This window comes from Thunnus thynnus, chromosome 7 (genome assembly GCF_963924715.1).
Source record: "Thunnus thynnus chromosome 7, fThuThy2.1, whole genome shotgun sequence".
NCBI lineage: Eukaryota > Metazoa > Chordata > Actinopteri > Scombriformes > Scombridae > Thunnus > Thunnus thynnus.
The window spans coordinates 8092632-8108784 of NC_089523.1; the positions used below are offsets into that span (position 1 = coordinate 8092632).

At 42.0% G+C, this 16153-nt stretch overlaps 3 protein-coding genes across 5 annotated transcripts; 2 read left to right on the plus strand and 1 right to left on the minus strand.

Annotated features, from left to right (window-relative positions):
- Window positions 1-2: 2 nt before the first annotated feature.
- Window positions 3-3860, minus strand: nudt8 (nudix hydrolase 8). The gene is made up of 5 exons (XM_067594115.1): window positions 3753-3860; window positions 2094-2984; window positions 1875-2007; window positions 1375-1452; window positions 3-1003 (listed from the first exon to the last, which is right to left on the minus strand). Exons 1-5 carry the CDS (start codon window positions 3770-3772, stop codon window positions 818-820), a joined length of 1308 nt encoding a protein of 435 aa, XP_067450216.1. The 5' UTR covers window positions 3773-3860; the 3' UTR covers window positions 3-817.
- Window positions 3019-9109, plus strand: ftr86 (finTRIM family, member 86). Of its 3 annotated transcripts, none has more exons than XM_067594110.1 (12): window positions 3019-3147; window positions 4394-5000; window positions 5328-5423; window positions 5560-5793; window positions 5925-6084; window positions 6182-6283; window positions 6400-6450; window positions 6585-6635; window positions 6740-6781; window positions 7099-7164; window positions 7265-7467; window positions 8511-9109. In XM_067594110.1, exons 2-12 carry the CDS (start codon window positions 4491-4493, stop codon window positions 8844-8846), a joined length of 1851 nt encoding a protein of 616 aa, XP_067450211.1. In that variant the 5' UTR covers window positions 3019-3147; window positions 4394-4490; the 3' UTR covers window positions 8847-9109. The 3 variants fall into 3 exon arrangements, with proteins under 3 accessions (XP_067450211.1, XP_067450213.1, XP_067450212.1); XM_067594112.1 differs by having other exon boundaries at window positions 4485-5000; XM_067594111.1 differs by lacking the exon at window positions 3019-3147 and adding an exon at window positions 3177-3458.
- A 1155-nt stretch (window positions 9110-10264) lies between these two features.
- LOC137186707 (complement C1q-like protein 4) lies at window positions 10265-11937 on the plus strand. The gene is made up of 4 exons (XM_067595760.1): window positions 10265-10392; window positions 10691-10807; window positions 10954-11094; window positions 11245-11937. Exons 1-4 carry the CDS (start codon window positions 10386-10388, stop codon window positions 11676-11678), a joined length of 699 nt encoding a protein of 232 aa, XP_067451861.1. The 5' UTR covers window positions 10265-10385; the 3' UTR covers window positions 11679-11937.
- The last annotated feature ends 4216 nt before the right edge of the window (window positions 11938-16153 follow it).

Below are 16153 nucleotides of genomic sequence, written 5' to 3' on the forward strand. Positions count from 1 at the left end.
AATTGTCTTTTTTGCACTATTTATTGCTTTGATGTCAATTGTAAAAAACAGATCATCTATGAAGAGTGAATAATACAGTCAGAGTACAATTAAAACCATCGTCATTGCATTGTTCTTCAACACACCACATCATGATGTGCTAATATCATTTCAGTGTTTATAACAGTCCAGATTTGCTCTAGGGTGAGGTAAAATGAGATACAGGCAGAAGTTGAATCACAGTGGAAATAATGACCTGTTATAGATTTTCTTCGCCGAGTCGACATGATAACAAACACAAGCCTCATGTTCAGTTCATATGGCAAAAGTTATCTCAGTGACGCATTGATTTAACTTGTTAAAATGCATTTAATTGGTAACTGCTGGTACAGAAGATCTGAAGCTGAATTAAAGCAGGATTTGTAACAATTAAAAAAAATAAAGGAAGTCTGTAGTCTTCATACTAAAGGTGTTCAGGTAGGAATTCAGGTGTATTAAAATACTGTTTTTGCTTCTTACATGTTCTACAAATCAAATTACTGTTTTATCTCCGACATCAACACAGCTGGCCACCGTCTTTATACACCTGATCTATTCAACAAAGATTCTTATACCCCCGAGGTTCAGAAAGTGCGTAAATGAGAACAGTCTCCTCCTTACTGTGAAATTCCCAGGAAGGAAATAAATGTAACTTTATGAATGAGAATGGGTGAATAAAAATCTGTTTTGTATTCACTCTGATTCCTGACATGCTTTTGCTACACAAAGGTTGATTGCACATTTGTCCTGATCAAATCTTGATGGGTGTGCTTTAGCAGAGCTGTGATCGAGGCAGTCGCTACGACGGGACAATAAGCTTAAGGGTCTGGTCCAGGGCCACGGCTGTCAGGCCCCACACTCGATGCTTCCCATTACGAAACACAGGGAGTGTGTATCCGTACTTGTCACCGGTGCGGAAGTGTGTGTAGCCACGGTTGTGAGGGTTGCACAAGTGGGACAAGGACAATGTGAAGATCTCCTCGACCTGAGACACAAACACATAAAGAGAGATCATGTTACAACTTTGGTCGTCAACCTGAAAAGAGGCGTGTTTTTATGTTACTGTTATTCGTCTATTTATTTGTATTTTTTATGTTGCTAGACAGAAAAGATGTCAGAGAAGAAACGGAGAAATGATAAAAGCTGTAGGCTAAATTGTCTGGATGTGACATCATAACCCCAGAAAAAAGACATTTTTTTAGATCTAATATGGAAAAATACACTGACATAAACTGTATAAAACATGACTTAATAAATACATGAATCACTACCATGTCCAAAATGAAAACTTCCAGTCATTTACACAAGTGGAAACCTGCCCATTTGGAGTAGATATAAAATGTAGGACAACTGTACCTCTCCAGGGTTTGGTTTGAAGGACAACTCTTCTAAAGGACCTAGGTTAGCCAGAACAGGAGCAATCATCATCCCTGACTGGAGAGAGAGATGAAAGATACAGACAGCGCCAGAATCAGATACAGACTTACTATCAAAATAATGAGATTAGCAAAAACAGCTTAGACAAGTGATAGAATTGACTGCTTAGCCTTGTTCTCATTTTGTTTTGTGTACAAGTGATTTACATGACCTATAAAACAATTTACTGTTTATTTCTTTATCATGGGTGTAGACTTCACTATGGCCTAACTTTATGACAAATCATTGAGGATTTGTGGCCATATGTGGCTCAGCACCACAGTTTTACAATTTCTGCCAAAAAAATCATTAACAATAAAAATTCCATCCTGAAATCATTTCATAAATTTAGACCAAGTGGTGAATGAAGGGAGTTTGGAGTGAAAACAGCTCACCCATTCACCACATGGCCTCAACTCTTCAGAACAGTTCTCACTCACCATGTCTCTGAGAGGTTTCAAGACACCCCAGACCCGATCTGTTGCCACATTAACACCCAGCTCCTCCTGGGCTTCCCTCAGTGCAGTGACCACAACATCTCTGTCTGATGGATCACTCTTCCCTCCTGCAAAGCTACACAAATGTAGAATTGAGGACACATACAGTACCCTGCTGAGCATTTTATACACAATGTAGCTTGTTTCCAGGCTTCCACTAACCTGACATCTCCCTTGTGCCTGCCCTTCAGTGTGCTGGAGCGCAGGGTGAAGAGAAATGCTGGCTCCCCCTCAACAGAGCAGAGAGAGACCAGAACGGACGCCCATTTCCCCTGGTTCTTTCCCTGACTCTGACTTGCCCCTTTTCTCCCCTTTTCCACTTCGTAGAGCTTCAAGTTGGGCCCTAGCCTCAGTCGACACCTGTTTTCATTCTCCGGGGATAGACAGCCTCTCCATCCGTCCGCCACATGAGGAGCAGCCTGATGAACAGCTCTGGTTTGGTGAAAAGAGAGGCTGTAGTGTTGTGGTCTACTGTGAAAGTGGTTCAAAATCCATGGCTTACATGTGGACAAGCTGAGAGGTCTTACAAAGAGCTGTCTGTAATATAAATGGCTTTGAAGATAAGTACATTGAGTCTTATTGGGGAAACTGTGTGAAGGTTGGCAAATGTTCCAAAGCCTTCTCCAGGGCTGAAGGCAAGTGGTGTTGGTTAAACAGTCCCGGTAAGTGCTCACAGCTTTGGGATTTTGAGCTAAATCTTCCACTACAGTGCACTTCCAAGGATTAGATGCTAGTTTGGATTTTCCAGAAGCAGGAACCTGGGGGGGTGGCTGATGGCTGGACAAATTGGCTTTGGATGTGAGGTTGTGAAATGAAGCCTCTCTCAGCGTATGGTTACCACAGTCCCAGCTAAAAAAAGACAGCTGTGTTGAACAGGATACAGTCTCTGCGGACAATGATGACCCCTCATATCTCCTTTCCTTCAGCTCTCTTGCAGTATGCCAACCAGCACCAGCATGCTCAGAAAAAGCAGTTAGGTGAGACTCTCTCAATAGCAGCAGTGGCCTTATGGGACAAGACCAGGTCAGGATCTGATGACCCCTAATAAACATCCTTCAAAAAGAAAAGTAATAAAAGCATCAGTCAATGAGACTCATTGTGCTCATCAAATAATTACATCAACATGAGATTGCATGAAGTTCAGTATATCTCACAGCTAAGGTAAAGCTTAAATACCACACATCTCCACTTGTGGAGGAGGAGTGATTACGTCCTGGTGAGTAGACTAGTTTGGGCTCTTGAAACCGGCTGATCTGTGCTCAGAGATTTACCCAAACTTAACAACAATCACTATAATACTTCAATGTTACATTTAACGACTGCTCAGGAGGTGTTACGGTCTCGGAAAACTGTCTCAGAGCCTGCAAAGTTCGGCTGTTAGTGCATTAAGTTACATGAATATAACGTTAGTTTAGTTAACGTTATCTGTCTTCAGACAAACTTTGGCGTACCGGCTACAGCTGCTAGTTAACAGTTAGCTGACTTGTGTTGGCTGCGTTAATAATATCAAAAAAATATCACATAAAGGTAAAGTTTGAGGTTTGTGGCTTATTTACTACTAACTGGAGCTATCAGAAGATGGTTGACAGGTCGTCAACATCTCTCTTAAAAGTCAGCTGTCGAAGTGTAAGCACGTTAACTATCCGGCTAACACATTAGCATAAAACTGACTGAATACAAAGCTAATGTCATTCGTATCCTAATGGTGACATTTAAATTTGGTTAAAAGCTAGGATCCGACATGTCCTGCACGAAGTCAGGAAACACGCCACTGACCCAGTTTTGAAAGCAAAATGTCATTTGAAGGCGGAAAACATTCACCTTGAAAGTTGAATCCACATCTGCTAGCCTCTCGTCCAGCTAGCCGGCTGCCACTAGTCAATATGGCGCAGAGTAGCGTCATGCACGTCACTGTTGCCCTCACTGCGCTGTGATGATGACAAATGTTTTTTCAAACAATTGTTCTATTTAGCTGTATGTAATGCTAATAAACAGAGGGTGGGGTGAGACTGGATGTTTGCATTACTTAATGATGAAATGTTTGGGAAAACCCCACATTGTTCTTACTTTACATCACCAGTCACATCTTCAGAGGTGGAAAAACCAGTCTATCCTCTTTGGACCCTGCATTAGTTAACTAGGCCTGTTTACTTTGGTAGGAAAACATTGATTACAGTTAGTTTCTAAGGAGCATCACATCACAGTCAAACTCCAAACATTATATGATTACACTTATGATTAGATTATTAGTTCATTTTACAGTGACATATAAGTTGACATTATTTCATGAGGCTGACCATTTCTGATTTGACTGACAAGTACCTCTGACATAAAGAGAGAGAAACTCCTCATAACCTGTTTGACCAGCCCCACCAGGTTGCTTCAGTTTTTAAGCAGCATGTGATTCACGAAACCTGGCATTTGAAATTTGCCATCTACGTGTGCCTTTCCTATTTCTGTAGCCTACTTGAACAGGGAGCCTTGTGGTTATCCATACATACACCTGGGTCTGACCTCTGGGAAAACTAATCCACCTTCCTACCCTCAACCCAGCATCATATGGCTTCCGCCTGGTCAGAAGAGGAGACTTTTGTCTGCCCAGTGTGCCTGGACACCCTAAAGGACCCAGCCACTTTACTCTGTGGACACTCGTACTGCTTGGTTTGTATCCAGAGCCACTGGGACAAGGAAGACAGCAATGGCCAGTACAGCTGCCCCCAGTGTAGGCAGGTCTTCGACCCTCGACCCTCGCTGGCCAAGAGCACTGTGCTAGCGGAAGCTATGGAGAAACTGAGAACCAACAGCCTCAAGCAAAGCCCCTCCACAGCTGTCTCCTCCGCCCCGCCATCAATGCCTGTTTACCTAGAGGTCCTACCAGATACAGGACCACGACAGGGCAGCATGTACCCTCAGCTTCCCACAGTGGCCCCCAGACCCTGCCCTCATCACAACCAACCCCTGGACCTGTTTTGCCAAGATGACAAGGAGTGTGTGTGTGAGGTATGCTGCCAGAATGGACACAAGGGACATTGTGTAGCCAAACCACAGGAGGAGAGACGAGAGAGACAGGTATGTAATATATTATTATTAATATTATCAGTGCTTTTCAGTAAGTCTTGGTGTACAGGACTCTGAGGTAGGGGAATCAAAAACTGTGTTGTCACAAGTGTGGCATTTACAAAATGCAGCTTAACTTGAAGTACTTGTAAAACAGCTAACAGTCTGTGTATACCTCACACATCTGTTGAAGTGTCCTCCCTTCTCTTTAAGATGATTTTCTGAAGTAACATCACAAATAACTAAGTACAATGTCTATGTCTGGGGCCATTACTGCCCCATAGTGTGTGTAGTGTCAGTTTTTAAATGTAACACTGGATGGTGTGTGTTTGTGTCTAGAAAGAGCTTGTTCAGATGCAGGCAGAAGTACAGAGGAGAGTCCAGGAGACTGAGAAAAAGCTTAAAGAGCTCCCACATTTTGCTCGTCAGCACAAGGTAAGGAACAATTATGATTGTTTGGTGTAGAAATTTTTGTCACTATCTCTAAAGCTTGTCGTTCTGCTTATGACAAACATTACATTCTTTGTAACCTCTTTTCATTATTTCCTTATCCCTCATTATCTCTTTCCAGGCCTTGGTTCAGGCTCTGGAGCAAGAGAGCACTGATTTATTTTCTGAGCTGGTCAAGAATGTGAATTATACGGGCATCCAGGTTGGTGAGCTTCTCAGCACCCATGAGACCTCCTTAGGCAGCAAGATTGAGGGGCAGATCCACAGACTGGAGCAGGAGGTGGTACAGCTCCGCTGGAAGAGTGAAGAGCTGAGCAGACTGGCTGATATGCAGGACCACATCTGCTTCTTGAAGGTACTGAGTGTGAAGCAGGGTGTTCTAGGAAAAAGATTTAAATCACATTTAGCTACATTAGTAATAGATAATATTCACCGCCAGTAAAATAGGGAATGCAGTTTTTTAATTTCGTGTTATTTGGTCTCAAGAATTTCCTCATCATGGAGCCACTGGGTAAGACTGGTGCTACAGGAGAGTTGATACTGACTGAGGACTCAGTGGTGGCCTCCATTCGTTCAACCATGAAAGAACTACAAGAGTCAATACAGGACCTCTGCAAAGCCAGCCTAGACAAGATCATCACATTAGGTCAGTATTTCTCTTCTTTTTTCTTTTCTTTTCTTTTCCTTTCCTTTCCTGTCTTTTCTCCTCTTCAGACAGTCAAAACCTTCCCTCTGCTCTGTAGTGAATGACGACCCCGTGGCTTCAACACCCAATGGTGCTGCAGCAGTAGCAGCAGACACTACAGCAGCTGATAAACATGGTCAGGCCACCACACAAAACTCAGGTACGGTAACTTCCAGTCAGCTTCTTCAATATAAGCACAAGAATAATTTCAAACTGAGAGGCACTAAAGGGACACTTTGAGATGTGTTCTTACAACTTACCCACTCTTTTCTGTAGTGTATGAGATGACAACAAACCCTCCACCTTTACCCCCACCACGACCTCAACGTAAGTGACCTTGCAATTTCATACAGTTTGTGGCTTATAAAACAAATGCTCTGGAATGTGTGGCCTCCTTGTGGCGGTCAGAAAGTCCCTGAGTTAATATTTTGCTTCATCTGGTCATTCTTTTTTACCCACAGGGCATGAAGATTCAACCAAATCTTCACATCTACTTCCAGCATGTCCTCTAGGTAAGAATAAGAAAGCCTGGGACTGTACATGAAAACAGTTTCACTGTTCTTTTAGTTTATCTTTTCTCTTTCTTGTCTGTCTCGCCATTTCTCTGGACATGAAGCTTCAGCACCCCCTCCACCATTCCCTCCTCCTCAGCCTCAAGGTAAATACTAAAGCACTGAAAACTGCCTGTACATATCAACTTCAAGTTCTCATTGTAGAAGTAGAAAGTGTGATGTGGAGGACTTCTAATGCCTGATTTAAGTTTCATGGGCAATGCTTTTTATAAGGCTGTGCACAAATCCTGTCTCCCTCTGCAGGAGTCAAAACCCAAAGTGGGCCCTAATTATAACCATATCAATTTTTAACCTAAAGCATTTGTCTAACAACCTGAAAGGCTGAGCTCAGGCCTAAATGTCATTTGTCCTAACTATTTTTTACCAGTGCAGTGTTGTATCCATTTTTGTACTTTGCTCCTAGCACCTCCTGTGTCAACAGTGGGACTTGTGAATCCAGAGCCAAAGACTAGAGGAGAGATGCTGAAATGTGAGTTCATTATACTCCATGATATGAAAAAGAATATACTGTAGATCACAGTGTCAAAGCCTTCAGGGATGCTTAACTAAAATGCATCTTCTGCCTTCAGTTCGCTTTGAACCCACCTTGGACCCCAACACGGTGTATCGCCATGTGCTGCTGTCAGATGGAGGTCATAAGGCCACGATGCAGGCTGAGAACCTGAAACCAACAGACCACCCTGAACGCTTCCTTTTCTGGAGACAGGTTCTCTGCAGAGAGCCGCTGGCAGGGAGCCCTTACTACTGGGAGGTGGAGTGGACTGGACAGAAGGTGACGTCAGTCAGGCATCAGTGGGGAAATGGGAGCTTTCAGTTAGGCATATGTTTCATACAATGGAAACCATTTCTAATGGCAAGAATTTTATGTGAAAATGTATTAACAAATCAACTTAAAGCGCTAACTTAGACAGCAACTGAGATCTTGGATTCAGGGTCTGTTGATTGTAGAGCCCCATTTGCCCAAATAAAAACTTAGTAGTGATTATGAAACAGCTCTCCAGCAACTTAAGTTGACAGATTTGAGAGCACAAGAATAAGCAGTCTGTCCAAAGAAAGCTGCCAATATTATGTTTAATCTGACTGCGAACCTATATAAATTCTTTTTGCTTTTGTTTACAGACTTTCCCCAAAATATTGCCATGAAATTTGGTACAGACACTCACAGTTCCCAGACGATGAATCTTAATAACGTTGACAATCCCGACTTTTCCTTTAATGCCATCATATTTATGGTGTTGATTGAAATGTCTCAACAACAATTGGATAGATTTCATTGAAATTTGGTACACACATCCATGTTCCCCTCAGGATGAATTATAATAACTTTGGTGATCTCCTAACTTTTCATCTAACACCATCATCAGGTCAAAATTTAAATCTGGTTAATGACTAAATACTTGCAAAACTAACCACAGAAGCTTCAGCTGTACTTTGGGTCGCTAATCTTCAAATATTAGCATGCTAACATGCTAAACTAATATGGCGAGCACCTGGTTGCATGCTGTTCCTGTCAGAAATGTTAGCATGCTGACTTTGATATTTAGCTTATAGCATACCTCAGTCCCTAGCAGAGCTGTAGACTTTTAATCTTGTCTTTAAAATATTTTCCAAAAATAATGAGCCCTGGGAATAAATATCAGATGAATCGGGAAAACTTAAACTCAAAGACTCAGATTACATGAGAAAACATGAGAACTGACATCCCTCGAGATGTTTTCTTAGGTATTGAAGATAAAATTCTATCTTTTAGCTAGCATTTGCAGCTACCAGGATTTGCCTCCTTTCCTAATCTAGTTTTCCCTGTCCCCCCTGCAGATCACCATCGGTGTGGCCTACAAGGAGATGGAACGTGAAGGTTCTGATGACAAAAGCCGTCTGGGCCACAATCCCCTGTCCTGGAGCCTGTACTGGTCCGGTACTGGCTTCTCCTTCTGGCATGATGGCCAGGAAAAACTGCTGGGCTCACCCAAGGCACGACGAGTTGGCATCTATCTGGACCAGCATGCAGGGATTCTGGCCTTTTACCGCATTGTCAACAACCAGGCTGACCTCATCCATAAGCACCAGACCCAGTTCAATGGACCGCTGTACCCAGGGTTCAGGTTCTGGGCAGGGATAGGGTCTACAGTGACTGTTTGCCAGTTGGATTGAGTTGTATATGAATGATAGATTGGTTTGTTATATAACCTGCTTGTCTGGTTGAAAGTATTTTACACTTGGACATTTTAATAAGGGAGTAGATGTCCTCTCGCCCTGGAGTTTGAACCCTCTTGAGAAGTAACATCTATATTTTTCTTTAATTTTTCTTAAATTTTCTTTTTTCTCAATGTTGTTTTTGCACCAGCCTCCATGCATGTGTTGTGTATTTTCTAAAAATATATTTGTTGTAAGTTAATAAAATAGTAATAAACACATTTCATCAAATCGGTACACCTTTTTTAACATACAATATTCTTGGAATGAAAGTTAACATCTCTTCAACCTTTGTGTCCTGTGACAGTATTTATTTATTAATGTGAATACTATATAGGCTAATGCAGATTCTGTGAGCTTACATGACGCTTTTTACATGACTAAATGAATAACTAGAACACTGCTGATCTTATCTTTGGATGTTTTTAAGCTTGCCCTCTGTTCTCAAGTTATCTGTAGTATCTTTAGTTTTCCCACATGTTTTAGAGAGAACTATTTGACCTTCAACGGTCTTTTGTCCACCCATTCCTTTCTCTGGACACAGGTAAGATGTTATTCATAAACCTGCAACGAAAATTCATGATTTGTCTTAATCAAAGATTTATTTTGACTCAGTCTCCCCCACCAAATTCTCACCTGCTCACTCAGTACTCCTTTGGACAAACATTTTTGTGATTTCTCTCTTACTCTAAACATAAGCATAGCCTGCTTGCTTTGTGCTAGTAAATACAAGTAATCCAACACTATTCACAGGAGGACAATGAAACTCTCATTTTACATGTGGTGGCAACAGCTTGTTGTGACCCGCCCTGATTGAAAAAGTTGGAGAAATTAGAGAGATAATGAACATTTATGACATGACGCATACATAGTCTGTGTATGAAATATCTGTCTTGAATTGGACATTTTAAAAAAATGAAAAGACAGAAAAACAATACTTCAGTGTCAGTGTTCAACATGTTGTGGATTGATGTGGACACAAACCCCAATCTCAGTTCACATCAACAATAACTCCACTGTTGTGGCTTGTCTTACTCTGCCTAATTTAAACAGATTTATGTGGACAAACTCCGTAGAATCTTCAGCCCTGCGCTCTGTCTTTGATACAGTAAAGTATTGCACATGTAAACACAGAGGAAGGAGGTTATCTTTGTGCTGATGGGAACAGCACTTGGACAGATGATACCTGACCTACATCTACAACACAAAGCCATGGAGTGTGTGTGTGTGTGTGTGTGTGTGTGTGTGTGTGTGTGTGGTGGTGGGGGTGGGAGGTAGGTGGGGGGTCTGTGAGCACCCACTCATTAAGAAACAAGTTAAGGTATACAGGTACATAGGTATACAGGGTGAACAATAGCGGAAACAGGGTGGAGCCATTTGAATGTCAGAAGACTAGAACTGATGGGGAACATATATATATAGCTGTGACTCTGGACCCTGCATCAGTCTATCACACCTTCTCTCCTTCTGAAGCTCTCATCAGTTGCCAGCATCACCATGCGAGGTGAGATGAGATATGATAGAAAATGGTTGTAACTATACAACATGTTTTGTTCAGTCAGAGGGGGAGGGTTGAAACTCAAAGCATGTTGTAGTAAGTGATTTGTGAGACCTGCAAAGGTTCCCCTTTTTTTAAAGTGGCTTTTTAGTGCTTAGTGTGACATCGCTTTTATCCTGTGTTAAGTTAAATGGTTTTGGGATGAAGGTTTAGATGAAGGGGTAAAATTCTTTGTTCTCAAAAGAGTCAATGATATGATTCTTTCTGGGTTTACTGGTACATGCCTTTGTTCTTTTTCTGCCAGCTATTATATTGCTATGTCTGTTGGAATCTGCATTCGTCCGGGCTGTTGATTATTCCTGGACTGGACCTGGAAAAAACACGGAAAATCCCAGAACTGTCAATCCCAACACAGACAATGGTGAGAGATGGTTAAGAAAATAGGTAAAGTGTCCTATCTATCAGGACATGGTCAATGTATCTGCATATACTCTGATCTGCACAGCTTCAACTTGATGTGTTTGTATCTGTGTGTGTGTGTGTGTGTGTGTGTGTGTGTGTGTTCAGTGTGTCTGACGGACCAGGCGTCGTGCGGTTGCTGTCTGATGCAGCAGCAGATACAAAGGATGAAAATGTTCTTTAACATGAGCCTCAATGAGCTGGAGAAAGAACTGATGAAAGCAAAAACTGTCCTGAATAATGTCAGAGGTGAGACACATGCACAGGTTACACAAACCAGAAGAGAGTGCAGGTCATCAAAACATCTTATTTTAGATATCTATCTTGTAACTCAATCAACTCAAGGTTTTTCCCAATGCAACTTCTAACATATCTGTCTCTTCTTCTCTGCATCTCCAGCCAGCCGCAGCGCCTTCTCTGTCGCTTTAACCAATGAAGACAATTTGAACTGCTTTGGACCCTTCCGTGACGACAGGCTTATCGTCTACAAACATGTCTTCATCAACCTGGGAGATGGCTACAATGCGGACAACGGTATCTTCACTGTTCCCCGCTCTGGTGTCTACAGCCTCGCCCTCACCGTCTACAGCGACGCTGGTTCTCCTGGTAACAGCCTGGCCGCCTGCGCCGGTCTGCAGGTGAACAATAAGGTGGTGGCAGGCCCCAGAGAAAAGAATATGCAAGACCAAGAGGATAGCGCCACTATTGTTGTGGCCCTCCACCTGAAGGCTGGGGACCAGGTGGCTGTCAATCTTCCCATCGGATGTTTCCTCTGCGATGACAAGAGTCACTATAACACATTCACTGGCTTCCTGCTGTATGCCACAGACTAATTTAGGGAAATGTAGCTGCTCTGGGATTTTGTTACCCTACTGTCTGATACATGAAATCTTTCTGTGGTGACAGCTATGCTTTATAACCCTTAATCTCTGATCCTCTGTACCCTCAAAATTCAACTCATCTATATTATGCTTGTGTTATTTCATCATGTTCCATGTCCATCTTCTTTAATCTTGTAACTGTAAATCTTTTACATACTGATTTTATGTGATGGAAATATGTAATAAACCTGTAAAATCACAAGAAAATAAATCAGGATTTTGAACAAACTAGTACCATTATGAAGTATTTTGTTTTAATCTCCACAATGGCATGCTGGAGAGTTAGGAGTTGTGTCTAAATTCAATAATTGTTATTATTAATTGAGCTAAAATCTTTAGAACTTTGAATTTCAAGTCATACATTTTCATCATTCATCTTCTTGAATACATTTACACATTTTAAATGAAGCAATTTAATTATTCAATCAACTGTATGTTGCTACTACTCCATGTGCTTTCTCATCCTGAAGTGGAAGACATACTGTATCACATGCCAGGTGACGCACTACACTGTACTTGTTCATCCTATTCTGGGTCATAGAAGCTGGAGTTTGTTACAGTATCCATTGGGAAAAAAGCAGAGTGCACCATGGTCAAGTCACCTGTCTATCATAGAGCTCACACAAAGAGAGACAAACACATACATACCTAGAAGCAATTTAGATGCCACTTAATCTGCATTTCTTTGGACTGTGGCAAGCCCACATAGCTGTGTTCAAACCAAGGAACTTCTTCAGTTCTGTTGCTCTCTCCAGTATTACTAAGAGGAACTAATATGCGTTATAGCTGCAAGCAAGTCAAATGTATTTCTTAGCTTGGAGGCTACTCTAGATCTGCTCTTCTAGGTGGCACAGAGTAGAAGAACAGCAGAGAAGACCCACATCTCCTGCTGGGAGGAGTTAGCCAGGGACACAGCATACAGTGGCAGAGCTCAGGACCCCACATGTCCCAATGGACCAGAAGATCTCAGGAAGAAGAGAGACTAACAGGTTTCAGTCAAAGATTAAGACTAAGAACTGCTTCATACTAGAATAACCTCAACTGCTGCACAATTGGCCAAATCTGCCAGAGGTGTTCAGTACAAGTATGAACAAAACTTTATCAACGAATCTTAAAAGTGAACTGAATATACTGCCAAATCGCCATTGTCTTTGACTAAATCACTAGCTTTTAGCAGTGGAGTTCCTCACTGGTGACCAAGAGCACAATCAACAAAGATAAAACATATCTGATAATTATATCATAAACACTAGGCTGATGAGATATTAAACTTATGTGCTGTGCTTGAATAGGCTAGTTTTGTACTGAACTGGATGTGAAGGCTTAAAGATTCCCTCCATACATGTTTTAAGATGTATATGTACTCTACTTTGAATAGAACTTGTTTCTGATATGGTTTTTCCACAAAAAAGTTTAATTATGTTGTTAAAATCTTTAAAATGACATCATATTGTAATCCTCCAAGACTGAAGGAACTTCAGCTGGAGGTGTCAGAGGTGGTGGAGGAGGAGAAACCTCTGCAGAGTCGGTTGTCTGGTGGGCTCCTCCTTCATGCTCTTGCCATGCAAGACTAAAGCAACTGGAGCTTCAGCTGGAGGCGTCGGAGGAGGTGGTGGAGATGAGAAAGGTGTTTGTCAGGCTGAGGCTGAAACAGCACACAAATCTCTCCCTCTGCATCAGTGATGTTGTTTAACACCTCTGTTGCAAAGAAGTTCAGCCTCTTCACCAGGACATCTGGAGTGTAATCCTGTCTAACCTTCCCCTGGATACACAAGGCCACATCGACTCTGATGGAGCGAGAGAAGATGGAGCATGGACAACAGAGTTGTGGAGAGACCTGGTCCTGAACAGCCTGAGTGACTCCAGTAGCCGTTTTGCAGAGTTGCTGGGATGGCATGCTGAAGGAGGTGTTTAAGGGAGACAACCATACTCCTCACACTACTTTTGGGACCACCTCCATCACCACCCACGGGCCGAGCAGTTTGGTCATGGGGGCCTGCTGCTGCTCTGGACCCCACAGAGACATCACAACCACTATACTGTAACTGATAATAAATGTGTGTCAAATATGACTCACTGAAACTGAGGAGGGATGGTCTCTGGAGAGTTGAGGAGCCTTCTGACTTCAAACTCAACATCTCGCATCTTCATGCTGGTGTTCATCTCAAATACCTGAAATAAGGAATGGGATACAATGAGCAGATTTGACATATTCTCAAATTCAAACTCCCAGAGCCTTCAAACAGAAAGAAAATACAAGCTTCATCTTTACTGTTCAGGTCAGGTGTAGTGCTGGACTATATGTGGGTCTCAGTAACTCGTTTAACTCTCACTGTGCTCTTGCTCTCCTCCACCAGAAGGTCAGTCATGTCTTCAGCAGTCGAAGCAGATAGGAGTTGTTTTCTCTGCTAAAGTCTCAACAGTTCAGCCACCAGTGCGATCTAAAAACATACAAGAGATCACATGTCTTTATGCTGAAGTGCAAGACACAATTTATGAGATTTTACCTGGTATTTTATACTAGTGTGGACTTGACTATAGTTACCTGACACTTATAAGACCCCATGTGCCAGAAAGCTTGCTCATATATAGATGTGTCAAACATCACATGTTAAGGAAATGAGAAAATATTGCTCATTAGTTTGTTATTCAGAGTCTTAACTACATCTGAAAAAGTTTGGAGTCTAAGTCCAGTAAGAAACTCTTACATACCCTGATGGGCCTGCAGTCCACTGGTGCCAGAATGGGGGGGACAACAAGATTTTTTGTCCCCCCACTTTCAGGTGTTATGGTAATAAAGTGGTAATGTCTAAGCCAGATATTACGGTAAGCCTACTCTAACATATTGGACCTTTGAATCCAATCATAATCAACCATTGTGTGATTCAAATGAAATAAAAGTGATCTGACATCCAATATCTGACATCTGACACTGATTATGAATTGTGTGTGTGTGACATGTCGTGTGTGTTTGCCCTAACTGCACATCCTGTGTGCTGTCTTTGCTGGCATACTGTATGTTATATAGGCACTGGGCTACAAAAAAAGTTTGTGCAAAGAAAACTTGGTTTTGCGACCAATCCTAGGCCTACAGTGCCCTTGCCAGTGGAGCTTTCAGATGTGAGAGAGAGTGCACCACCACCACCACCACCGACACTGACTCTTGATGAAAGAGAGAGAGGAGTCGAACATTCTTAGCCACTTTTTGGTGGACCACTGTGCTAAAAAAAAAAGGGAGTGCATTTCTTACCATATTAGTTGTAGAAAAACAGTAGGCTAGGCAGATTGAAAGGAAGCTGACATGAAAAAGTTCACTAACCTATTACATCAACCAAAGCTGGATGTCCCCCCACTTCAAAACTCATTCCGACACCACTGCTCTACTCCCTTCTATAAACTCCATGGTTAGATATTTTGTGGCTGTATTTCCACACAGAACAAGCTCAACAACAACAATTACACAACAAGTTCAACGGCAGACTCAAGAGTACTCAAATACAGTTGATCCAGGCACAAATCAACAGAGTGAGTTCTGGTTGAAGAGTCCGAGAAGTATGCAAAGAGATAATGATTGTTGAGTCAAAAACAAAACAGCAACAGTCAGGGATTAGGCTGGCGATTTTCTTTATTTTTCTTATTATCAACAAATCTCATGTGCAGAGTCAAACCAACTTGTTACTTACAGGTATTGCGTGTGTATCCACACATAGATTGGTGACAGCAACCATGTTTTCAGTCTCCTAAGAGAAGTTCCTTGTAAGGCAGATGCCACTGCTCGTGTGCAGGAACGCAGCTCTGTTTACAGTGCTTTGCTAGCTTGTGCTACATATCACAGCCTGGAGTTCTTTGAGAAATTTACAACAAAGTCAAGAGGTTTTGATATGTAGCACATAATGATCATAATCATTGTGTGACTCACTGATGTGTTTTTAATAGTTTTTCATTGTTGGTTTGGCTCTGTACATGAGATTTTTTGACAATAAGAAAAATATAGAAAATCACCAACCTTGACCTTTAAGCTCAAAGCACCACCATGCAAAAGTACAGCCTCGCTGAGCTCTCGTTTGAACCTTTGTGTGTGCAAATAAGTACCCTCACATTAAGCAGTCACAGCATTCATTCCTCTCGGCCTCCTTTCATTATGCCCCCCACAGATCTGACTGAACTCTTTATTCTCTTTCTACAGTGATAGAGCAGCGAGATCAACATGTCTGTGGCTTTTCCCTTGTGCTTCATGTTGGACAACAGTGAGTCAGTGCATCATTTAGTCCTCAGAATGTAGTGATGCTGTGAGCAATACTTCACACTCTCAGAAATTTTTTTTTTTCATTTCAGGAAGAAAAGTATGTTCTTATTGAACCGTGGCCCGGGTGGTTGGACTAGGTAGTTAGAATAAACATGGTGCATGGCTAAAAAGTCATGTACAC